This window comes from Equus przewalskii, chromosome 13, assembly GCF_037783145.1.
Source record: "Equus przewalskii isolate Varuska chromosome 13, EquPr2, whole genome shotgun sequence".
In the NCBI taxonomy this organism is placed as follows: Eukaryota; Metazoa; Chordata; class Mammalia; order Perissodactyla; family Equidae; genus Equus; species Equus przewalskii.
This window is the reverse complement of record NC_091843.1, coordinates 34660674-34685902: the sequence shown is the minus strand read 5'-3', so window position 1 is coordinate 34685902 and position 25229 is coordinate 34660674. Positions and strand designations below refer to the sequence as shown.

The window sequence follows — 25229 nt, the reverse complement described above, 5'->3', positions numbered from 1 at the left end:
TGGTCTTCGCAGACAGCCTACAAGAGGCGCTGCCGGACCTCGGCGACCATCCTGCACCCTCTGAGCCCCAGGCTGAGCTGCAGTTTTACCTGGTGGTGGCCTTGGCCTTGATCTCCGTGCTCTTCCTGCTCGCAGTGATTCTGGCCATTGCCCTGCGCCTGCGACGCTCCTCCAGCCCCGCCGCCTGGGGCTGCTTTCGGCCTGATCTCTGCGTCAAGTCTGGACCTGGGGTTCCCCCCAACTACAGCGAAGGGACTTTACCTTATTCCTACAATTTGTGCGTTGCCCGTACTGGAAAGACAGAGTTTAATTTTCTAAAATGTACTGAGCAGTTGGGTTCAGGACAAGACATGCTTTGTGGTGATTCGTCTGGGCCGTTATTTCCGATTTGTAATTCCAGTGAGTCAGCCTTCCAGCCGGTGAGTTTCCTTTAAGCATAACCTGCTTCTTATGGTCTACCCAGTTCTCCATATTCACAGGAAAACAAACAATTTTCAGATCTAAAATTGTCTTTAAGAAAGTTGTAGCCAGTCAAAAATCTGTTACCCATTCTTCAAGGGAGGTTGAAGTAGGAGCAATTATGTGTCTTTTAGGGTTGTCTTACCAGACTCAGATTTTCAAAGCAGTGAGGGTATGGTTTTATCTACAAAGGGAAACATTGGACAATGTTCGAGGCTCTCTCATAAAAACCAATGAATTTTTCCCTGAGATTTTCTTCCTGTCGCTTAATGTACAATGATTTCTTCTTCTGGTTTGGACATACTGTAAATGTAAAAGTAGGCAGTAATTTAGATAAACCTTTAAAGCAAAACATTTTAAGCTAAAATTAGTTATTTTTCTTAACTGATTTAACTGTTATGGTTTCCATACTAATTTGATGTTTTATTTCTTATATTTACCTCCCTTTTGTTTCCAAAGCTCCTAGAATAAGGTATTTTAACCTGTATTTGTAGGTAGATGGACTCACTGTAATCGTATGCAATGTACCGTGTGTGCACGCGTGTGTGAGTGTAAAATCGCTTGAGTGAACAGTAGATCCATTATGCTCATCAGAAGGCAAAAGTCTGTTCTCCTTACTTGCTGCATAGGATTTCAGGATTAATCTGTGTCGAAGCTCATTCCATAGGCTCCTCCATCAAAGAAAAGATGTTTTCACCTCTGTTGCTTCTCTCACACACACTCCTATATAATTTTTGAACTGTCTTTTTTGGAGCCCTAAACTAATGTAGCTAGAGGTCTTCTGGTCATTCTACTATCTCAAGGAGGAAAACAGAGTCTTGAATTCTTCAAATTTTAGACAAAATTATCAGTCTGATGTGCATACAAATATATACACAAGATGATAATATGTTGTGTTAGCCTTTGCTAGATTTCCCCTTAGTAACTGCTTCCTTACATGTTCCTTACTGTGTTTGTAATTCTTTTGATCAAAGTACTAATTAAGGTAAAAATAACTTTAGAATATGTCTACTTAAGAAGTTGAGTAAGTCTACTCTAAAATGTAAATCATCTGTCATTGGGGGAAGAAGAGTATGGAGATTTGCTTTTCAATGTATATTCATTTGTACCTTTCAAGTATTTTCTATTCAAATAGAAAAAATATAAATAATTTAAATAAAACTAGCAAAATAGTATAATCTCTGATAAACCTTGAAAAGACCTTAACCTGTTAAAATTTCACCATATTAGTTTGAAAATATTGTCAATGTGTAATTATGACATTTTATAAAGAAAATGAAAAAGCAACAACTCTACAGAAAGCTTACTATAATGATTAATTGCTCTAAACCAAATAAAACAACGTTTTGAGTCAAACATCTCCAATAGGTCTATTTTAGTCTAAAAATGAATTAATTTCCAGTGACCACTGGTGTTCTTACTTATTTGACAATAGATATTGAAGACATTTATAATAAAGCTCAGAGCATAATAAATAAAATTTTAATAATTTATTTTTTAAAAGAGTAAATGTATTCCAGAAATTTTAGTAGTAATGCTAAACCATAAATCTGATTATTTAATAATACTTTGTAAGACTTTAACCCTACTTCATCCCACATTTCTTGGTAATTACTTTTAAAATATTAATTTAGGGACAAATTAAATTCAAAACAAACTATAAAAAGCAAGTAGTACTTTTTCCTCAGTAACCTAGCATACAATGTTACATATCTAAATGGGTGCAGTAACTGCTTGGGACTCTAAGCGCCGCTGTTCACCTACTTGGAGATAAATGTAAGCAAACTCCGCGGTCCGGATATTCAGGGCTGCACCTCGCAAAGACCTACAGATCCCACAAAACAACTGCAGGGGCTGCAGCGAAACTCCGTCTCTAAATTTGGGACGCTCCAGCTTTCGATAAGATCATCTCCATAGCTGCAGCAAAAAGGTAAACAAGACACAAATGCCCAATGAAGATTCTGAGTGGATTCCTTAGCGAAAGAACAATGGCTGCCCCAAGGGATTACCGAGGACGCGGAGAGCTGGTCCTGCTGTGCGCGCTCCTGGGCACGCTGTGGGAGATTGGGGGAGGACAGATCCACTATTCGGTGCCAGAAGAGAGCGACAAAGGATCTTTCGTGGGTAACGTCTCCAAGGACCTGGGGCTGGAACCCCGGGAGCTGGCGGAGCGCGGAGTCCGCATCGTCTCCAGAGGTAGGATACAGCTCTTTGCTCTGAACCGGAGAACCGGCAGCTTAATCACTGCAGGCAGGGTAGACCGGGAGGAGCTCTGTGCTCAGAGCGCGCGGTGTCTTGTAAATATCAACATCCTGGTAGAGGATGGAGGGAAACTTTTTGGGATAGAAATAGAAATCACTGATATCAATGATAACAACCCGAAATTCCAAGTCGAAAATCTGGAAGTAAAAATTAACGAAATCGCTGCACCTGGAACACGTTATCCACTCCCAAAGGCTGTTGACCCGGATGTGGGCTTGAATTCCCTGCAGAGCTACCAGCTCAGCCCCAGTCACCACTTCTCCCTGGACGTGCAAACTGGAGACGACGGAACTATAAACCCAGAGCTGGTGCTGGAGCGGGCCCTGGACCGTGAGGAAGAGGCTGCTCACCACCTGGTCCTCACCGCCTCCGACAGCGGCGATCCGCGTCGTTCCAGCACAGTGCACATCCAGGTGACAGTGTTGGATACAAACGACAATGCCCCTGTTTTTGCTCAACCGATTTACCGAGTGAAAGTCCCAGAGGACGTGCCCCAGGGCACCCGTCTGCTTACTGTAAGAGCTAGCGACCCGGATGAGGGAGCCAACGGAAGAGTGGCGTATAAATTCTGGAAAATTAGTGAAACACAATCTCCATTATTCGAGCTTAATGAAAATACTGGGGAAATATCAACAGCAAAGAATCTAGATTATGAAGAATGTGCATTTTATGAAATAGAAATACAAGCTGAAGATGTGGGGGCACTTCTGGGGAGGACCAAAGTGCTCATTTCAGTGGAAGATGTAAATGACAATAGACCCGAAGTGGTCGTTACATCTCTGTTTAGCCCGGTCTTGGAAAATACTCTTCCTGGGACGGTAATTGCCTTCTTGAATGTGCATGACCGAGACTCTGGGAAGAATGGTCAAGTTGTCTGTTACACACGTGATAATTTGCCTTTTCAATTAGAAAAATCAATAGATAATTATTATAGATTGGTGACATGGAAATATTTGGACAGAGAAAATATCTCTATGTACAATATCACAGTGATAGCCTCAGATCGAGGAACCCCGCCTCTGTCTACTGAAACTCACATTGCCTTGCATGTGGCAGACACAAATGACAATGCTCCCACTTTCTCTCATGCCTCCTACTCAACCTATATCCCAGAGAACAACCCCAGAGGAGCCTCCATCTTCTCTGTGACCGCCCATGATCCCGACAATGATGAAAACGCCCGAGTCACTTACTTTCTGATGGAGGACACCATCATGGGGGCACCTCTCTCCTCCTATGTCTCCATCAACTCTGACAGCGGTGTCTTGTATGCACTGCGCTCCTTTGATTATGAGCAAATCCGAGACTTGCAGCTACTGGTGATTGCCAGTGATGGTGGGGACCCTCCACTCAGTAGCAACGTGTCACTGAGTCTGAGTGTGTTGGACCAGAACGACAACGTGCCAGAGATCTTGTACCCTGTGCTCCCCAACGATGGTTCCACTGGCGTAGAGCTGGCACCCCGCTCTGCAGAACCTGGCTACCTAGTGACGAAAGTGGTGGCAGTGGACAGAGACTCAGGCCAGAACGCCTGGCTGTCCTACCGCCTGCTCAAGGCCAGTGAGCCAGGGCTCTTCGCAGTGGGGTTGCACACGGGAGAGGTGCGGACGGCACGGGCCCTTCTGGACAGAGACGTTCTCAAGCAGAGCCTGGTGGTGGCCGTCCAGGACCACGGCCAGCCCCCACTCTCAGCCACTGTCACTCTCACCGTGGCCATGGCTGACAGCATCCCAGACGTCCTGGCTGACCTGGGCAGCATCAGGACCCCTGTCAACTCTGATGATTCAGATCTCACATTGTACCTGGTGGTGGCGGTGGCGGCAGTCTCCTGCATCTTCCTCGCCTTTGTCATAGTGCTGCTGGCACTCAGACTGCGGCGCTGGCACAGGTCTCGTCTGCTCCAGGCTTCAGGAAGCGGGTTGGGGGGCGTGGCCACCTCGCACTTTGTGGGTGTGGACGGGGTGCGCGCTTTCCTGCAGACCTATTCCCACGAGGTCTCCCTCACCGCGGACTCGCGGAAGAGTCACCTGATCTTCCCGCAGCCCAACTACGCGGACACGCTCCTCAGCCAGGAGAGCTGTGAGAAAAAGGATCCCTTGTTAACATCCATAGATTTTCAGCAATGTACGGATGAAGCTGCGTCTGTTCAGGTGAGTTCAGTTCTCTGTTTACGTTTCTCAGAGGAATTATATTGGGTATAAATTTAATTTACGTCATCTGAAACACGTATTGTGAAGAAGTTTGAAATATTGTTTAAGGTGTACTACAAAGTTTTGGGTTATTTTAATTGTGATACTAAAAAGTTGAGCTCTAATTATAGTTTGTGGTGTCATTTGCTTTTCAAAGGCTTGGACAAGATTGTTTAAATGTGAACTCTCAATGTTTTAAACCTTCCGTATTTTACTATAATTGTCACTTATCACTTATTCACTTAAGAAGTAGTTACCCCACCACACATAGTAAGTTATATATTATAACTTACCATATATATACATATGGTGGAGTACAGAGAATGCCATTATGTGTATATATTTATATTTACTCCTATATATTACAGCTGAGGAAAAATTATTTTTTTAAAAGATTGGCACCTGAGCTAACATTTGTTGCCAATCTTCTTTTTTTTTTTCTTCTTCTTCTTCCCAAAGCCTCCCAGTACATAGTTATATATTCTAGTTGTGAGTGCCTCTGGTTGTACTATGTGGGATGCAGCCTGAGCATGGCCTGATGAGCGATGCCCTGTCTATGCCCAGGATCTGAACCAGGGAAACTCTGGGCCCCCTAAGGGAAGCACGGGGGAACTTAACCACTTGGCTATGGGCTGGCCCCAGGAAAAATTATTGAGACTTTTAATTCCTGTATTAGCTTAATAAAAGTAAAATACATCTCAGGATTTTTAGGATTTATGTTTAGGGTTTGGATCTAAAACTAGTCTCTTGAAGATTTCTTCACTTTAAACCTCTTTTCTTAGCCCTATGTCTTCTGCTTCAGTATCCTTCAAAGCTTTAATATGTCTTGTCATATTTCAAAGCATAAACACATTTTAGAGGGTGGATCCTGGTAGGTGAGATTGTCCCTAAATGTTCAGTTTCTGTATCAGTGGTGACCAAGGGTTTTGTACCAATGGAGACGTGGAACCTAAAGTCTAAAATGGCCATTGCCCCCCCCCAAAAAACCAAAAGCAATAAAGTCAGATTTGAAATGAAATGTTATTTTAAACTGTTGAAAGTGACTTTTGTAAAATACAGAAGAACATGTTTCAATACAGTTCCACTGAGCTGTTTTGATTGTGCAGTCATGTGAAACGTGCTGTGTTCTTATGGTGAGAGGGTTTGCACATGTTGACTTTAAGAACAGAAGTTTCATGCACTCATATTCTAAACAAGCTGATTAATTCAAATTAAAATGATTCTATCTGGACCATATGTCTTTGATATTCCTTCTTATAGCATTTTAATAAAAGTAATCCCTGATTTGTCATCAGATAAGAGTTGAAAACACAAGAAATCATTAGTTAGTAATAAAAAGGACACTTCTGAAAGATCTTGAAGTGTTCCCTCCTCTTTTGCATATACAGTGGGTGGGAGTTAACGTCATATTTTCTGTAGTGTTTTGGCACACAGTCATTTGAGGGGATAACTATATTATTGACACTTTGCAATTTTTTTTTTAGTTTTTTTTAATTAAGGTTATGAAAGTTAACATCCTTGTGAAATTACGGTTGTACATCATTATTAGTCATGTTGTAGGTATACCACTTCACCCCTAGTGCCCTCCCCCCACCCCCCTTTCCCCTGGCAACCACCGATCAGTTCTCTTTGTCCATATGTTAACTACCACCTATGAGTGGAGTCATACAGAGTTCGTCTTTCTCTGTCTGGCTTATTTCACTCAACATAATACTCTCAAGGTCTATCCATGTTGTTGTGACTGGGACGACTTTGTCCTTTTTATGGCTGAGTAGTATTCCATTGTATATATATACGACATCTCCTTTATCCAATCATCAGTTGCTGGGCACTTAGGTTGGTTCCATGACTTGGCTATTGTGAATAATGCTGCGATGAACATAGGGGTGTGTGGAACTTTTGGAATTGCTGATTGCAGGTTCTTGGGATAGATACCCAGTAGTGGGATGGCTGGGTCATAAGGTATTTCTATTCTTAACTTTTTGAGGAATCTCCATACTGTTTTTCATAGTGGCTGCACCAGTTTGCCTTCCCACCAACAGTGTATGAGGGTTCCCTTTTCTTCACAGCCTCTCCAACATTTGTCACTCTTGGTTTTGGATATTTTTGCCATTCTAACAGGTGTAACATGATATCTTAGTGTAGATTTGATTTGCATTTCCCTGATGATTAGTGATGATGAGCATCTTTTCATGTGTCTATTGGCCATCTGTATATCTTCTTTGGAGAAATGTCTGTTCATGTCCCCTGCCCATTTTGTAACTGGGTTGTTTGATTTTTTATTGTTGAGTTGTGTGAGTTCTTTGTATATTATGGAGATTAACCCTTTGTCAGATAAATAACTTGTGAATATTTTTTCCCAATTAGTGGGCTGGTTTTTTTTGTTTCAATCCTGTTTTCCCTTGCCTTTAAGAAGCTCTTTAGTCTGATGAAGTCCCATTTGTTTATTCTTTCTATTGTTTCCCTCATGTGAGGGGTTATGGTGTCTGAAAAGATTCTTTTGAAGCTGATGTCAAAGAGTGTACTACCGATATTCTCTTCTAGAAGACTTATTGTTTCAGGCCTAATGTTTAGGTCTTTGATCCATTTTGAGTTTATTTTAGTAAATGGTGAAAAAGAATGGTTGATTTTCATTCTTTTACATGTGGCTGTCCAGTTTTCCCAGCACCATTTGTTGAAGAGACTTTCTTTCCTCCATTGTAGGCCCTCAGCTCCTTTGTCAAAGATTAGCTGTCCATAGATGTGTGGTTTTATTGCTGGGCTTTCAATTCTGTTCCAGACACTTTGCAATTTTTAAAAGTGTGTGGAATGCTCCCCCCAAAAGAAAATCCTTACTCTTGCTCAAACTATTCATTAATTGTCAAAAAAATTGTAATAAATGGAGTAAAATAATTAGAATAATGTCACTGTAGTCAGTAGATTTGTGTAAATACTTACCATGAGCTTAATTCCTCCAATTCCAAAGTCATTGCTTCAGTATAACCTAGGGACATAGATGAGGAATATCCCTTTGTGACTTTGTATTGAAGAATAGATAAGCATTTCCCCCAGTGACTTTTAAGAATGAATTTATGTACTATATTGCGTGTTACGTAACCCAAGTAATGTGGAGATGTGGAGAAGAGGGTAGAGCAAATCATCTCTTGGCTACATGACAGGAGCAGTTTTTTTGAATGAATACTTCTTGAGGTAGTCAGAAGAATAAAATTAAGGTATTTTTATAAAGAGACTGTTGATATTATCAGTAGGAGGAGATGTTTGAGGATTAGTACAAAACTGCACAACTTTACAAAATAGCTTTCAACAGTACTGATGTTCTCTAATACGTGTGCTATGAAACAGCATTACTTAGAAATGGGGGAAACAGGGATCAATCAAAGCAGGTTAAAAATTATTTCACATGTCATAGCTAATAAAGAGAAATGAATTTGTGAAATCAGTAGAGGACAAACTCTCCGATGGCAAGACCTGTGTCTTGTTCATTGTTATATCGCCACTGACGAGGGCAGTACTTAGCACAAGAAGAGTTCAACGTAGGTTTGTGGATTGGTGAAATGAATGAACCAATATACATGTAGGTTTGTATAAAAATCCAACGTGATATTTCTAATTATTTTGGGAAAAAAGAAAAGATACCTTAGAGAATGCTTTATAGTTTAAGATATTAAATATATTAACATAAAAACATAGCTCGTTCAGTTAGGCGCACTGTCATGATTATCCTAGCTGGTAAAACTGAAGCAGCAGAGGCTGCAGTTTCCCAGTGCGGACTCTGGGCGCCGCTGTTGGCCAAAGTGGAGAGCTTGGAGCCAGTGATCTCGCGCAGCCGCAGCGCACTTTCCCCATCTCAGACTCCCTAGCGCCAGCCTTTACACCGCTTCCTCTTCTGGAAAAGGAGAAACCCTGACCACCACGCAGGAAATAAAGCCTATTCGGAGCTCCGGACATCTGCAGCACTGAGCTTATTTGTAATCCTGCGTCTCCAGGTCTGGTGAGCCAGCTGAGGGGAGCAAGAGGGATGGGGAGCGGCGCTGGGGAGAACGGCTGGGCTGAGAGGCGGCCAGTGCTCTTTCCCTTCCTGCTGTCTTTGTTCTGGCCCGCGCTGTCGGAGCAGATCCGCTACAGGATTCGCGAGGAAATGCCCGGGGGCTCGGTGGTGGGGAACCTCGCCAAGGACCTGGGACTGAGCGTCCTGGAGTTACCAACTCGAAAACTGCGCGTCAGTTCCGAGAAGCCTTACTTCACTGTGAGCGCAGAGAGCGGGGAGTTACTTGTGAGCAGCAGGCTAGACCGGGAGCAGATATGTGGGAAGAACCCAGCCTGTGCTCTTGAATTTGAGGCTGTTGCTGAAAACCCATTGAACTTTTATCACGTGAATGTGGAGATCGAGGATATTAATGACCACATGCCAAAATTCACACAAAATTCCTTTGACCTGCAAATAAGTGAGTCTACACTGCCAGGCACCCGATTTATATTAGAAGTAGCGGAAGATGCAGATATTGGCTTAAACTCTCTGCGAAATTATAAACTCTCTCTTAGTCCTAGTTTCTCATTGATAAATAAGGAGAAACAAGATGGTAGTAAATACCCGGAACTGACATTGGAGAAACCCTTAGACAGGGAACAACAGGGTTATCATCGTTTAGTCCTCACTGCGTTGGACGGCGGAGACCCACCCCTAAGCGGCACAACTGAGCTGCGCATCCAGGTCACTGATGCCAATGATAACCCCCCAGTATTCCACCAGGACGTGTACAGGGTCAGCCTTCGAGAAAACGTGCCCCCAGGCACTGCTGTGCTGCAGGTGTCAGCCACTGACCAGGATGAGGGTGTTAACTCCCAAATCACTTATTCCTTCTACAGGACCGGGCAAGTCTTTCATCTGAATTCAAAGAGTGGGGAAATTACAACTCTAAGGACACTGGATTTTGAAGAAATCAAGAAATATTCCATAGTGGTGGAAGGGAGGGATGGCGGAGGACTGGTTGCACAATGTACGGTTGAAATTAACATTCAAGATGAAAATGACAACAGCCCAGAAGTTACATTCCATACTCTAGTCGAAAACATTCTGGAAAACGCAGTGCCTGGAACGCTAATTGCTTTGATCAAAATACATGACCAAGATTCTGGGGAGAATGGGGAGGTTAATTGTCGATTAGAGGGTGAAGTCCCTTTTCAGATAATCTCTTCCTCCAAAAATTCTTATAAATTGGTAACAGACGGGACCCTGGACCGAGAGCAGACTCCAGAGTACAATGTCACCATCACAGCCACTGACAGGGGCAAGCCGCCCCTCTCCGCCAGCATAAGTGTCACCTTGCACATCACTGACGTCAACGACAATGCTCCGGTTTTCCACCAGGCCTCCTACGTGGTCCACGTGGCCGAGAACAACCCGCCCGGCGCCTCCATCGCCCAAGTCAGCGCCTCAGATCCCGACCTGGGACCCAACGGCCGCGTCTCCTACTCCATCGTGGCCAGCGACCTGGAGCCGCGGGCGCTGTCGTCCTACGTGTCGGTGAGCGCGCAGAGCGGGGTGGTGTTCGCGCAGCGCTCCTTCGACCACGAGCAACTGCGCGCCTTCGAGCTGACGCTGCAGGCCCGCGACCAGGGCTCGCCCGCGCTCAGCGCCAACGCGAGCCTGCGCGTGCTGGTGGGCGACCGCAACGACAACGCGCCAAGGGTGCTGTACCCGGCGCTGGGGCCCGACGGCTCGGCGCTCTTCGACACGGTGCCGCGCGCCGCGCAGCCCGGCTACCTGGTCACCAAGGTGGTGGCGGTGGACGCCGACTCGGGACACAACGCCTGGCTGTCCTACCACGTGCTGCAGGCCAGCGAGCCCGGACTCTTCAGCCTGGGGCTGCGCACGGGCGAGGTGCGCACGGCGCGTGCTTTGGGCGACAGGGACGCGGCCCGCCAGCGCCTGCTGGTCGCCGTGCGGGACGGGGGACAGCCGCCCCTCTCGGCCACCGCCACGCTGCTCCTGGTCTTCGCAGACAGCCTACAAGAGGCGCTGCCGGACCTCGGCGACCATCCTGCACCCTCTGAGCCCCAGGCTGAGCTGCAGTTTTACCTGGTGGTGGCCTTGGCCTTGATCTCCGTGCTCTTCCTGCTCGCGGTGATTCTGGCCATTGCCCTGCGCCTGCGACGCTCCTCCAGCCCCGCCGCCTGGGGCTGCTTTCAGCCTGGTCTCTGTGTCAAGTCTGGACCTGGGGTTCCCCCCAACTACAGCGAAGGGACTTTACCTTATTCCTACAATTTGTGCGTTGCCCGTACTGGAAAGAAAGAGTTTAATTTTCTAAAATGTAATGAACAATTGAGTTCAGGACAGGACATGCTTTGTGGTGATTCGTCTGGGCCGTTATTTCCGGTTTGTAATTCCAGTGAGTTGACTTCCCATCCCGAAACTCTAACAGCGGTGAGTTCCATTTAAGTGTCTATTCCTTTTCATCATCTACCTAATTTTCACATTTATATCAAAATTATTACATTTCCAAGTCTTCTAAGTTCTCTTAGAGACATTATAGTCCGACAGAAAGCTACATTTCCATTCTTTGAGAGGAGCGGTGAATGGGAGTAGTTATGTGACATAAAATAGAGTTATCTTACCAAGTTCAGATCTGGAAATTAGTGAGAGTACTCTTTGCTTCTGAGCACAAGTATTGTACCAATTTCTTATCTCTTTTTTCAAAGCTAATGAAATTTACCCATTGATTATCTCGTTCTTTATTAACATTTTTAAAATTTTGTGTGTAAGTAGACATTAAATTTAAAGCAGGCAATCACTTAATTCATCCTTTAAAACAAAGAAACTACTACTAGGTATCTTCCTGCACTGGTTTCCTGGTACAGTCTCCATCCCTTCCTCATGTTTATTTATCATGTCTAGTTCTTTACATCCACCTATTTGTGATTTTGTGAATCCATTAAAATTATAAGAAAAATACTGTGTGTGTAGGAGCGAGACTCAGTGAACTTATCAGAAGGTCCAAATCATTAAGTTCTTCAAGTTTTTGTGAATGCCAAATCCTCCTCTTCCTCTTTACACTCACCTCTTCATAGTTACTTGAGAAAAGAAAAGGCAGTGCTATGGCATCTCTCACCTGCTCTCATTCCTGACCTATATTTTTTGAAGAGGGAAGGGGGGAAAAAAGTCACGGGATTTGTCTTATTTGGAGCCCTAAACATTAGTGACTAGAGATTTTCTCATCATCCTTTTATCTGTAGGATGGAATGGAGAATCCTAAGTTTTAAATTTTTAAGGCAAAAACTAATTTCATGCACATACAAAATTTCCATTACATAACTATCAGTCTTTTGCCCAGTTTCCTTAGAAACTTCTTCAGTAAATTGCTTCTTTACAAACTGCTGAAAGAAATTTCTCATAATGACATGTCCTTTTTACTTTTGTGGTAATAATTGGTTCTACTCTTGTGTTCTTTTCCCCAAATTACTACATAAGTTTAAGTGACCCTTAGAATAAGAAGTTTAAGACTTTGAAGTTGTGTAATTTCCTAAGGGGAGGATTGACATGGAAACTTGTTTTTCACTGTATATTGATTTGAATCTTCCAAATGCCATAGACTGAGCATGCATTATGTACTCACATAGAAAATTAAAAAGAAAAGTTTTAAATAGCATAAAAGTTTAAGAATCACAAATGTGTAAATTTTAAAAACCAATCCTTTGAAAATTCAGTAATATTTTTGAGATAAATCTATTATGATTGCCTAATTAAAATCATTTTTGTAAACAAAATCTTGAGGAAACCTCACTCCAGGAATTTTACTATCAAACTAAATTAACCTTATAAAACAACTTCAAAGGGAATAATCTATCCATATATATTCATTCAATATAGTTATGTAATATGCACATGTAAGTATAAATGTATAAAATTAACAAAATATGAATGTATTTCCAAAGAGGATTGAACTTTGTAATTACTCCAAAAAACAGATAACGGCATATAGAAAAATGTGAAACACTAAAAAAAGGAAATCAGAATAATTTACATATGTAGAGAGAGCAAAATTCTACCAAGAATAAGAGTAAGTTAATTTGTTATTAAGAAAAGATGGCGATTTAATAATACACTTAATAGAAATTTTATTCCACTTCATTTCCAACTAAGATATCCACAAATGGTAATTGCTTTTGAAATAGGAGTGCAAGAAACAATTAGAGAAATCTAAAATCATAATTAGAAGACCGTAGTGGTGTTCCTTTTACAGTCATCTATAATCAAGTACATTTTGCTAATCTCACTGGGTGTAGTAAAGGCTTAGGACTCTGAGCGCCGCTGTTCACCAACTCTGAGAAAAGCTCAGTCAGAGCTCGTCAGATATTAGGATCTGCAACTACACAAAGCCCCGCAGATACCACAGACCAACTCCGGGGGGCTGAAACAAAACTCAGCCTCCTAACCTGGGGCACTACGGGTTTCTCGAGAAAATAGATCACCATAATTTGCAGGAGGAAAAAAGAACCTAAGGAGTCAGCGTGCAGAGAAAGCATTCCGAAAAAAATCCGTAGTGAAAAAACAATGGACGCTCCAAGGAATCGCCCGCACCACACAGGACTGGTCCTGCTGTGCCTTTTCCTGGGGAGACTGTGGGAGATCAGGGCCAGTCAGATCCACTACTCAGTGCCTGAAGAGACAGAAAAAGGCTATATCGTGGGGAATATCTCTAAGGAGCTGGGGCTGGAGCCCCGGGAGCTGGCGGAGCGCGGAGTCCGCATCGTCTCCAGAGGTAGGACGCAGCTCTTTGCTCTGAACCCGCGAAGCGGCAGCTTGGTCACCGCGGGCAGAATAGACCGGGAGGAGCTCTGCGCTCAGAGCACGCGGTGTCTGGTGAACTTTAAAGTCCTGGTTGAAGACAGAGTGCAACTTTATGGAATAGAAATAGAAGTAACTGATATAAACGACAATGCCCCAAAATTCCAGACCGAAAATCTGGAAGTAAAAATTAACGAAATCGCTGCACCTGGAACGCGTTATCCACTCCCAAAGGCTGTTGACCCGGATGTGGGCTTGAATTCCCTGCAGAGCTACCAGCTCAGCCCCAGTCACCACTTCTCCCTGGACGTGCAAACTGGAGACGACGGAACTATAAACCCAGAGCTGGTGCTGGAGCGGGCCCTGGACCGTGAGGAAGAGGCTGCTCACCACCTGGTCCTCACCGCCTCCGACAGCGGCGATCCGCGTCGTTCCAGCACAGTGCACATCCAGGTGACAGTGTTGGATACAAACGACAATGCCCCTGTTTTTGCTCAACCGATTTACCGAGTGAAAGTCCCAGAGGACGTGCCCCAGGGCACCCGTCTGCTTACTGTAAGAGCTAGCGACCCGGATGAGGGAGCCAACGGAAGAGTGGCGTATACATTCTGGAAAATTAGTGAAAAACAATCTCCATTATTCGAGCTTAATGAAAACACTGGGGAAATATCAACAGCAAAGAATCTAGATTATGAAGAATGTGCATTTTATGAAATGGAAATACAAGCTGAAGATGGTGGGGGATTGAAGGGGCTGACTAAAGTGCTCATTTCGCTGGAAGATGTAAATGACAATAGACCGGAAGTGATCATGACATCTCTGTTTAGCCCAGTGAGGGAAGATGCTCCTCCAGGAACAGTAATCCTTCTTTTCAATGCTCACGACAGAGACTCCGGGAAGAACGGCCAAGTTGTCTGTTCCATCCAGGAGAGCCTACCTTTTCAATTAGAAAAGTCGATAGAAGATTATTACAGATTGTTGACAGCTCAAATTCTTGACCGAGAAAAAAACTCTGAATATAACATCACAGTGACTGCAACTGACAGAGGAACGCCGCCCCTGTCCTCAGAAATTCACGTCACCCTGCACGTGGTCGACATCAACGACAATCCACCCTCCTTCTCTCAAACCTCCTACTCAGTCTACCTCCCTGAGAACAACCTTAGAGGCACCGCCATCTTCTCGGTGACAGCTCGTGATCCTGATAGCAACGAGAACGCCCGAATTATTTACTCCTTGGCCGAGGACACCATCCATGGGGCGCTTCTCTCATCCTACGTCTCCATCAACTCCGACACCGGCGAGTTATACGCGCTGCGCTCCTTCGACTATGAGCAGTTTCGAAATCTTCAAATGCAGGTGAGGGCAAGTGACAGCGGAGACCCTCCACTCAGCAGCAACGTGTCACTGAGCTTGTTTGTACTCGACCAGAACGACAACACGCCCGAGATTCTGTACCCCACCCTCCCCACCGACGGTTCCACGGGCGTGGAGCTGGCGCCCCGCTCCGCAGAGCCCGGCTATCTAGTGACGAAAGTGGTAGCGGTGGACCGAGACTCAGGCCAGAATGCCTGGCTGTCCTACCGCCTGCTCAAGGCCAGTGAGCCAGGGCTCTTCACGGTGGGGCTGCACACGGGAGAGGTGCGCACGGCGCGGGCCCTGCTGGACAGAGATGCACTCAAGCAGAGCCTGGTGGTGTCCGTCCAGGACCATGGCCAGCCCCCTCTCTCAGCCACCGTCACGCTCACCATAGCCGTGGCTGACAGCATCCCAGACGTCTTGGCTGACCTGGGCAGCTTCGAACCCTCGGCCAACCCGGATGATTCAGACCTCACACTGTACCTGGTTGTGGCTGTGGCCGCGGTCTCCTGCATCTTCCTCGCCTTTGTCATAGTGTTGCTGGCACTGAGGCTGCGGCGCTGGCGCACCTCAAGTCAGTTTCAGGCTGAGAGGATCGGATTGGCTGGCATGCCTGCTTCTCACTTTGTGGGCGTGGACGGGGTGCGGGCTTTCCTTCAGACCTATTCCGGGGAAATCTCCCTCACTGCGGACTCGCGGAAGAGTCACGTGATCTTCCCCCATCCCAACTATGCCGACACGCTCGTTAGCCAGGAGAGCTGTGAGAAAAATGAGGCTTTATGCGTTTCAGATGATTCCAAGTTTCCTATAGAAGACACTCCTTTGGTTCCAGTGAGTTCAGTTTTTCCTTTGCTTTCTATTACCATTGGTTTTCTCTTTGAGTGTTTGCACTTAAGGTAGGATAAGTTCATATTAACATATTTCTCACCATTTAAGTTTTCACTGGGCCTAATTTTTGCTCTAACATCTATTGGAGGCGTTTATGGGTTACATGGCTGATGTAATTTTCACTTTCAAATAATAATTAACCTGTGGTCAATGTAAACCTTCCCCTGGGGCCACTCTCATTCTCCTGCATTGACAGGGGCTTTTGGGGTGGGTTGCTTGATTGGTTACCATGGTTCACTACTAATCCTTAGGGCTGGTTTTCCATTCCTGAAATTTATTATTATTGTTACCTCTAATGGCCCCATTGTGAAAATCTTACCCTAAAAACATTCCTACAGCCAATACTATTTTTGTAGGGGTAAATTAATGAGACAGCAAATGCATTCTTCTTGGAGAAACAGCTGAAAGCCTGGATCTACTGATTCTGCTCTTCTGTTTCTATGACAGGACAATACCCCTTTGAGGTGATGTTTTTCAGATCACATGCTTGTAGAAATTGTTTGCTTTTAGCGATTATTTCTAAGAAAGATTCAAACTTCGATTATCGTGTATTTCCAAACCCTAGTAAGGAACTTTTTATTCTTTTAATAGTAAGAATTTTAACATCCCCTGTTACCATATCCTCCAAGATTTTAATTTCCTAATGCTATAATGTCAAGTTATTGATAGTTTAAAACTCTTCTTTCCTATAGTTTATGATTGCTAAAGAGGGGTTTCTGAGACTGAACGCTGTGAGACGACAAAACAAGGGAAATTAAAATTATTCTTCAACTGTATATTTTTTATGGCTCAGTTCTCCAACTTTGAGGCTAGAAATAAATGTGGATATGGGAGACAACTTAGGAAAATATTCTTGGAGACTGCTGTGGAGTTTCTAAGAATATTTCACTGGCTTTTAGCTATAAGGAAAAGAATAATGTGTTATTTAATTTGATTTTAAATGTAGCATTGTTTTAAGTAATAAATGACATTCCAGAAGACTGAAAATAAGCTTGAAGTTGACTCAAAAGTCAATGCTAAGAATGGGATCCATGATCATTGATGACTGCTGGCATTTCTATGGAAATAGAGAATTATTTTATTTTACTTGTCTTTACAATTATTTTTGGAATTTATGTTGTTTTACTTATAAGAATATAAATGTTAACATGTGTGAAAATCCATTGTGATATGCATACAGTATAATTATTTCAAATGCTCTTTCTTCCTTAAGCTGGTAGGAAAAAAGTAAAGCATCCTTCAGGGTCATATTTTTAGCCATGTAATAGGAAAACTCTCATTTAAAATTTCTGTCCTGGTAAGTAACCTCTAGTACTTAGTATTCATAAATATTAAAATATGTGCTAATTTGAAAAACACCTAATATATATATTGATGAAGGCCTGTATGTCATGGTAGGTAACTACTATTCTCTACAATAAAAATGTCACTTGCCTTTAAAAATAGAACACAAGGCTCACCGGATGGATGACTGGGAAGAGTGTGGAAAATGCTCTATTCTAGTTTTCTTAAGCTACGTAGAACTTGTACATTGGTAACAGATTACATAACAGGCTTAAAGATAAAATTCTTGCTCATCTTGATGTCTCATCTTAGAGTTAATTAAAATATCTCAGATTTGCTTCAAAATAATGAGGGAGTGCAGTATATAAACAAAGATGACCTGTGTTGATCACTTTTTCAGTTGGGTGATGGGTATATAAAGATTGAATAATAATGCTCCCTACTTTTGTATAAGTTTGAAATTTTCCATAATAAATTTCTTGAAAACACTAAGTATATAGGCATCCGCTGTAATACTATGGCAAAGCTAAAATTTAGGGATATTATATAACTGCATTTTCGAAGAGCAATATATATATTCTGTATAAATATTCTGGAGATAAACTGGATTCAAGACGAAAATGTCAGACTGCGGTTCCACGTAGGGCCTCTGGGCGCCGCTGTCGGCCAGTGCAGGGCAAGCGCTGACGCCCGGGATACCTAAGCCTCTAGCCTGGGATTTCCTGCGCAGCCAACACAGAAAGAAGGAAACATTCACACGCTGAGGCTCTCGGCTGCGCACACTGACCAGCATACAAGGATTCCCAATTCCGCCTGTCCTGGGCCGAATGCTCTTCCAGTGAGGCCGTAAATTGCAGTTTCTTCGGCTTTCCAGAAAGACTGGGACCGAGCGAGAACTGGAGCGCGCAATGGGAGGGAGCTGCGCGCGGAGGCGCCCGGCCGGCCCGCGGCAGGTACTGTTTCCCTTCCTGCTGCCTTTGTTCTACCCCGCGCTCTCCGAACCGATCCGCTACTCGATTCCTGAGGAGCTGGCCAAGGGCTCGGTAGTCGGGAACCTCGCCAAGGATCTAGGGCTCAGTGTCCTGGATGTGTCGGCTCGGAAGCTGCGAGTTAGCGCAGAGAAGCTGCTTTTCAGCGTAGACGCGGAGAGCGGGGAGCTACTTGTGAAGGACCGAATAGACCGTGAGCAGATGTGCAAAGAGAGAAGAAGATGTGAATTGCAGTTGGAAGCCGTGGTGGAAAATCCTTTAAATATCTTTCATATCGTTGTGGTTGTTGAGGATATTAATGACCATGCCCCTCAATTTGATAAAAAGGAAATACATTTAGAAATTTTTGAGTCTGCATCCCTAGGTGCACGACTATCCCTTGACCCTGCCACTGACCCTGATATAAACATGAACTCGATTAAAGATTATCAGATAAATTCTAACCCTTATTTCTCATTAATGGTTAGAGTTAATTCCGATGGTGGCAAATATCCAGAGTTATCTTTGGAGAAACCTCTAGACCGGGAAGAGAAGCGGTTTCATCACTTGATATTGACTGCCTTGGACGGAGGGGACCCGCCACGAAGTGCCACTGCTCAAATAGAAATCTTTGTCAAGGACACCAATGATAACTCGCCAGTGTTCAGCAAAGACGAATATAGAATCAGTGTTAGTGAAAATCTGCTCCCTGGGTCCTCCGTGTTGCAGGTGACAGCCACTGACCAGGACGAGGGTGTCAATGCCGAAATAAACTACTACTTCAGGAGCACCGCTCAGAGTACAAGACACATGTTCTCATTGGATGAGAAAACAGGTATGATTAAGAATAACCAGTCATTGGATTTTGAGGATATAGAAAGATACACTATGGAAGTGGAAGCAAAGGATGGAGGTGGTCTCTCGACCCAATGTAAAGTAATCATAGAAATCCTAGACGAAAACGACAACAGCCCAGAAATAATCATCACTTCTCTCTCTGATGAGATTTTGGAGGATTCTCTTCCAGGAATGGTTGTTGCCATCTTCAAAACACGGGATCGGGATTTTGGAGAAAATGGAGAAGTCAAGTGTAATGTAGGAAGAGGGGTTCCTTTCAAGATTTCTTCTTCTAATAATAATTACTACAAGCTGGTAACAGATGGATTCTTGGACCGAGAGCAGACTCCAGAGTACAACATCACCATCACAGCCACTGACAGGGGCAAGCCGCCCCTCTCCTCCAGCACTACCATCACTCTGCACATCGCCGACATAAACGACAACGCACCAATTTTCCACCAAGCCAACTACGTGGTCCACGTGGCTGAGAACAACCCGCCCGGCGCCTCCATCGCCCAAGTCAGCGCCTCAGATCCCGACCTGGGACCCAACGGCCGCGTCTCCTACTCCATCGTGGCCAGCGACCTGGAGCCGCGGGCGCTGTCGTCCTACGTGTCGGTGAGCGCGCAGAGCGGGGTGGTGTTCGCGCAGCGCGCCTTCGACCACGAGCAGCTGCGCGCCTTCGAGCTGACGCTGCAGGCCCGCGACCAGGGCTCGCCCGCGCTCAGCGCCAACGCGAGCCTGCGCGTGCTGGTGGGCGACCGCAACGACAACGCGCCAAGGGTGCTGTACCCGGCGCTGGGGCCCGACGGCTCGGCGCTCTTCGACACGGTGCCGCGCGCCGCGCAGCCCGGCTACCTGGTCACCAAGGTGGTGGCGGTGGACGCCGACTCGGGACACAACGCCTGGTTGTCCTACCACGTGCTGCAGGCCAGCGAGCCCGGACTCTTCAGCCTGGGGCTGCGCACGGGCGAGGTGCGCACGGCGCGTGCTTTGGGCGACAGGGACGCGGCCCGCCAGCGCCTGCTGGTCGCCGTGCGGGACGGGGGACAGCCGCCCCTCTCGGCCACCGCCACGCTGCTCCTGGTCTTCGCAGACAGCCTACAAGAGGCGCTGCCGGACCTCGGCGACCATCCTGCACCCTCTGAGCCCCAGGCTGAGCTGCAGTTTTACCTGGTGGTGGCCTTGGCCTTGATCTCCGTGCTCTTCCTGCTCGCGGTGATTCTGGCCATTGCCCTGCGCCTGCGACGCTCCTCCAGCCCCGCCACCTGGGGCTGCTTTCAGCCTGGTCTCTGTGTCAAGTCTGGACCTGTGGTTCCCCCCAACTACAGCGAAGGGACTTTACCTTATTCCTACAATTTGTGCGTTGCCCATACTGGAAAGACAGAGTTTAATTTCCTGAAATGCAGTGAGCCCTTGAATTCCACTCAAGACATAGTTTGCGGTGATTCTCCAGGGGCCTTAATTCCACTTCAGAGTGGGAATGCTTTAACTCCACATCCTGAGACTATACCACCGGTGAGTTTCATTTTTTGTGTCTTCTGTAATACTCTACTAGTTTCTCATATTTCAGGCATACTTCATTTTTATATTTAGAATCATATTTAGAAAATCCATAACTACCGTCTTTTCTTCTCAATGTTCGTTTTTCACTGATTATATTTTTCAAGATTTACGTGGTTCATAGGTTGCTCTATAATTCAGAAAAAAAATGTCACTAAATTAGAGGTATCTTTTCAAGCTCAGATTAGCAACACAGAGGCAGGGATCTTGGCTTCTTACCAAATACATAAATAAATAATTTCCTATCTACTCAAATGTGCTAAGATTTAAGATGAATTTTCCATATCCTAGTTATATATATATATTTAATACTATTCAGGCACTCATTAAATATCAAAGCAGGTGCTCCTTTCAAAGAAACGTTTAGTGCAAATAACCTTTTAGGTGCATTTAGGTATATGTCTTCGTTTATTTTAATAATTTTTTAAACTGTAAGCATTTGAGGGGGAATAAGGAGCAGATCCCTGAAATTATATGCAAAGTTATAGATGTTTGCATTTTTCTTGGGAGAGGAGTCAAAACTTTGTTTCCATTGCCAAGTTTTCTGTGGTCTCCAAAACTTAAAACTAACTACCGTAGACGAATTGTTTTCCTCCAACTTTTGGTCCTTCTGGTTCTCTTTTATATTTACAGTACTTACCTTTTCTTGATGCTCAAATGTACTCTTTCCCAATCGTTTTTCCTCTACACTGCAAGATAAAGAATTTCCAAGAAAGTACATGAAGTGCTATTGCCTTTTGCTCTCTGATTCTCTTATATAAAATCTTTGAAGACAAAAAGGTAAAATCTTTGAAGAATTCCATACTTGGGGGCATAGTGACATAAACACTTCTGAACAACCTGCTTTCTGTATGAAAGTGAACCTCTCAGGGCCGGCCTGTGGCATAGTGGTTAAGCTTGGTGCATTTCCATTTCGGTCTCCTGGGTTTGCGCCTTTGATCCCAGATCCTGGGCGGGGACTTACACCACTGTCAGCCACTCTGTGGTGGTGACCCACATATAAAGAAGAGGAAAATTTGCATCAGATGTTAGCTCAGGCCTAATCTTCCTCAGGGAAAAAGAAAAAGAAGTGAACCTCTTAAACCCCTCACCTTTGAGGAGAGAACTGATGCTGGGTTGATGGGCACATGCCATTGAAGATGTGTGAACCATTTTACCTTGGGCTTCCATACAAAATGCCTAAGAGGAGAGATTATCTTTATTGGAATCAATGTCCTGATGAAAACACGTCATCTGACATAAACACTTATTTTTTTAAAAAACTACATGATTATATCTGTCTTTGTTTTTTAAAATTGTAGCACTTGAAATTCTTGTACATATTTCTCTTCTGATTACAACACAGACATGTTTCTTTTAGTTTGTGGTTACCTGTTCAATTCACTTAAATTGGTCAAATTAACTTCAAATAATATGCCTCTAATAATAAATATTTTCAAGGAAACATTCATTGAGGTTCAATAAAATTATTTTAGAAAAGAATATTTTGAAACCTTTTACACAATTTTATTCCTAAACAAATTTAATTAATTTGTTAATTAAATCTAAAAAGAGATTTTAAGTGAATTATAAGGGGTATAACTCAGTCTCTATATGAATGTCTACTAAACATAATGGGCCATTTAAATCACAATTGCACATAAAGTTGTAAGACTTTTATGCGTTATACCTAGAAGCTCATAGGAAATAAAATAAGCGTCACTTACCTTTTAAAGTGGGTACATTTCTATTGAGAAAACAAATGTTGCAAATATATATTTAAGCGACTATTTCCATTTAATATTTTATAGTACTTTCATTCCACTTTATCCCATCCAGTAAGAAACCTACAAATAGTAGTTTATTTAAGGATATCAGCCGAGAAAACAAAGAAATAATGTAAAATAAAATAAAATATCCAACGAAGAGTAGCGTTTGATTTCTATTGCACACGTACTGGATGCAGTAACTTCTTAGGACTCTGAGCGCCGCTGTTCACCTACGAGGAAAAAGGAGACCCCGCTCAATTCGGATTCTCAGGGCTCCAACTACACAAAGCGCCACAGTTCCCACAAACCAGCAACGAGGCTGCAGCGAAACTCACTCCAGAATTTAAGGAGCGCAGTTTACAGAGACTCCCTGCAGCCAGAGAAAGAAAAGGGAACCGGTCAAAACACAGAAGGTGTCAGTGAGGACTTTGCCAGAATTCCGTAACCAGACAACAATGGCCGCTCAAAGGAATCGCTCCGACCGCAGCGCGCTGGTCCTGCTCTGCCTTTTCCTCGGTATGCCACGGGAGGTTGAAGCCCGGCAGATCCGCTACTCGGTGCCTGAGGAGCTAGAGAAGGGCTCTTTCGTGGGCAACATCTCCAAGGACCTGGGTCTGGAGCCCCGGGAGCTGGCGGAGCGCGGAGTCCGCATCGTCTCCAGAGGTAGGACGCAGCTATTCGCTCTGAACTCGCGAAGCGGCAGCTTGGTCACTGCGGGCAGGATAGACCGGGAGGAGCTCTGCGCTCAGAGCTCGCGGTGCCTGGTGAATTTTAACATTCTTGTGGAAGATAGGGTGAAACTTTTCGGGATAGAAGTAGAAGTAACTGATATCAACGATAATGCTCCAAAATTCCAAGCAGAAAATCTAGACGTAAAAATTAATGAAAATGTCGCCCCAGGAATGCGTTTTCCTCTCCCGGAAGCTGTTGATCCGGATGTGGGCGTGAACTCTTTACAGAGCTACCAGCTCAGCCCCAATAAGCACTTCACCCTAGCAATTCAGAGCCGTGCCAATGGCGTCAAGTACCCGGAGTTGGTGCTGGAGCGCGCCCTGGATCGCGAGGAAGAGGCGCTGCACCACCTGGTCCTCACTGCCTCCGACGGGGGTGACCCTCTCCGATCTGGCACTGTTCTCATCATTGTGACTGTCTTCGATACAAATGACAATGCACCGGTCTTCACCTTGCCCGAATACCGAGTGAGTGTTCCGGAGAACTTGCCTGTGGGCACACAGCTGCTGACAGTCACTGCCACCGACAGAGATGAAGGAGCCAATGGAGAAGTAACATATTCATTCCGAAAATTACCTGATACACAATTGTTGAAATTCCAACTAAACAAAAATACTGGGGAAATAAAAATATCAGAAAATCTAGATTATGAAGAAACAGGTTTCTATGAAATAGAAATACAAGCGGAAGATGGAGGAGCGTATCTTGCAACTGCTAAAGTGTTGATTACAGTAGAAGATGTAAATGACAACAGTCCAGAGGTGACCATCACGTCTCTGTTTAGTCCCCTGATGGAAGATTCACCTTTGGGAACTGTTATAGCCCTTTTAAACGTGCATGATTTAGACTCTGGGCAGAATGGACAGGTCACCTGTTCCATATCGGGGAATCTACCATTTAAGTTAGAAAAGTCCATTGATAGTTATTATAGGTTGGTGACATACAGAGCCCTTGACAGGGAACAGGTATCCTCTTACAACATCACAGTAACAGCCACAGATGGAGGGAGTCCACCTCTATCAACAGGAATTCACTTCACCCTGCAAGTGGCAGATATCAATGACAACCCACCCACATTCTCTGACATCTCCTACTTTACCTATATCCCAGAGAACAACCCCCGAGGTGCCTCTGTCTTCTCAGTGACTGCACTAGACCCAGACAGCAAAGAAAATGCTCGCGTTATTTACTCTCTAGCTGAAGACACTATCCAGGGGGCACCTCTATCTTCCTACATCTCCATCAACTCTGAAACAGGAGTCCTGTATGCGCTGCAGTCCTTCGACTACGAGCAATTTCGTGATCTGCAGATGCAGGTGACTGCCACCGACAGTGGGGATCCACCACTCAGCAGCAACGTGTCACTAAGCCTGTTCATACTGGACCAAAATGACAACGCACCTGAGATCCTGTACCCCTCCCTCCCCACTGATGGTTCCACTGGCATTGAGCTGGCACCCCGCTCTGCAGAGCCCGGATATCTAGTGACCAAAGTGGTGGCAGTGGACAGAGACTCAGGCCAGAACGCCTGGCTGTCCTACCGCCTGCTCAAGGCCAGTGAGCCAGGGCTCTTCACCGTGGGGCTGCACACGGGCGAGGTGCGCACGGCGCGGGCACTGCTGGACAGAGACGCACTCAAGCAGAGCCTGGTGGTGGCCGTCCAGGACCATGGCCAGCCCCCTCTCTCGGCCACCGTCACGCTCACCGTGGCTGTGGCCGACAGCATCCCAGACATCCTGGCTGATCTGGGCAGTCTAGAGGTCCGGCACGACTCGGACGCTTCAGAACTCACCTTGTACTTGGTGGTGGCGATAGCTGCGGTCTCCTGCGTCTTCCTCGCTTTTGTCATTGTGCTGCTGGCGCTCAGACTGCGGCGCTGGCACAGGTCCCGCCTCCTCCAGGCTTCAGGAGGCGGGTTGGTGGGCGTGCCCGCCTCGCACTTCGTGGGCGTGGATGGGGTGCGCGCTTTCCTGCAGACCTATTCCCACGAGGTCTCCCTCACCGCGGACTCGCGGAAGAGTCACCTGATCTTCCCCCAGCCCAACTACGCGGACACGCTTCTCAGCCAGGAGAGCTGTGAGAAAAAGGATCCTTTGTCTTTGTTAGATGATTCGAAGTTTCCTATAGAAGATACCCCTTTGGTTCCAGTGAG

At 45.0% G+C, this 25229-nt stretch overlaps 1 protein-coding gene across 16 annotated transcripts in view; it reads left to right on the top strand.

Moving 5' to 3' along the window:
* LOC103550704 (protocadherin gamma-C4) overlaps positions 1–25229 on the top strand; it is a 172275-nt gene that overhangs the window by 66053 nt on the left and 80993 nt on the right. The window contains exon 1 of one of the 16 annotated variants that reach the window (XM_070570566.1): positions 1598–4871. The exons of 12 other annotated variants lie outside the window; for them this stretch is intronic. In XM_070570566.1, the coding sequence (XP_070426667.1) occupies positions 2412–4871 (2460 nt within the window). In that variant the 5' untranslated portion in view covers positions 1598–2411. Of the gene's footprint in view, positions 1–1597; positions 4872–12296; positions 15886–16245; positions 20553–22566; positions 25225–25229 lie in introns of those variants that run through there. 3 more of the 16 variants (XM_070570575.1, XM_070570582.1, XM_070570570.1) reach the window with 3 other exon arrangements.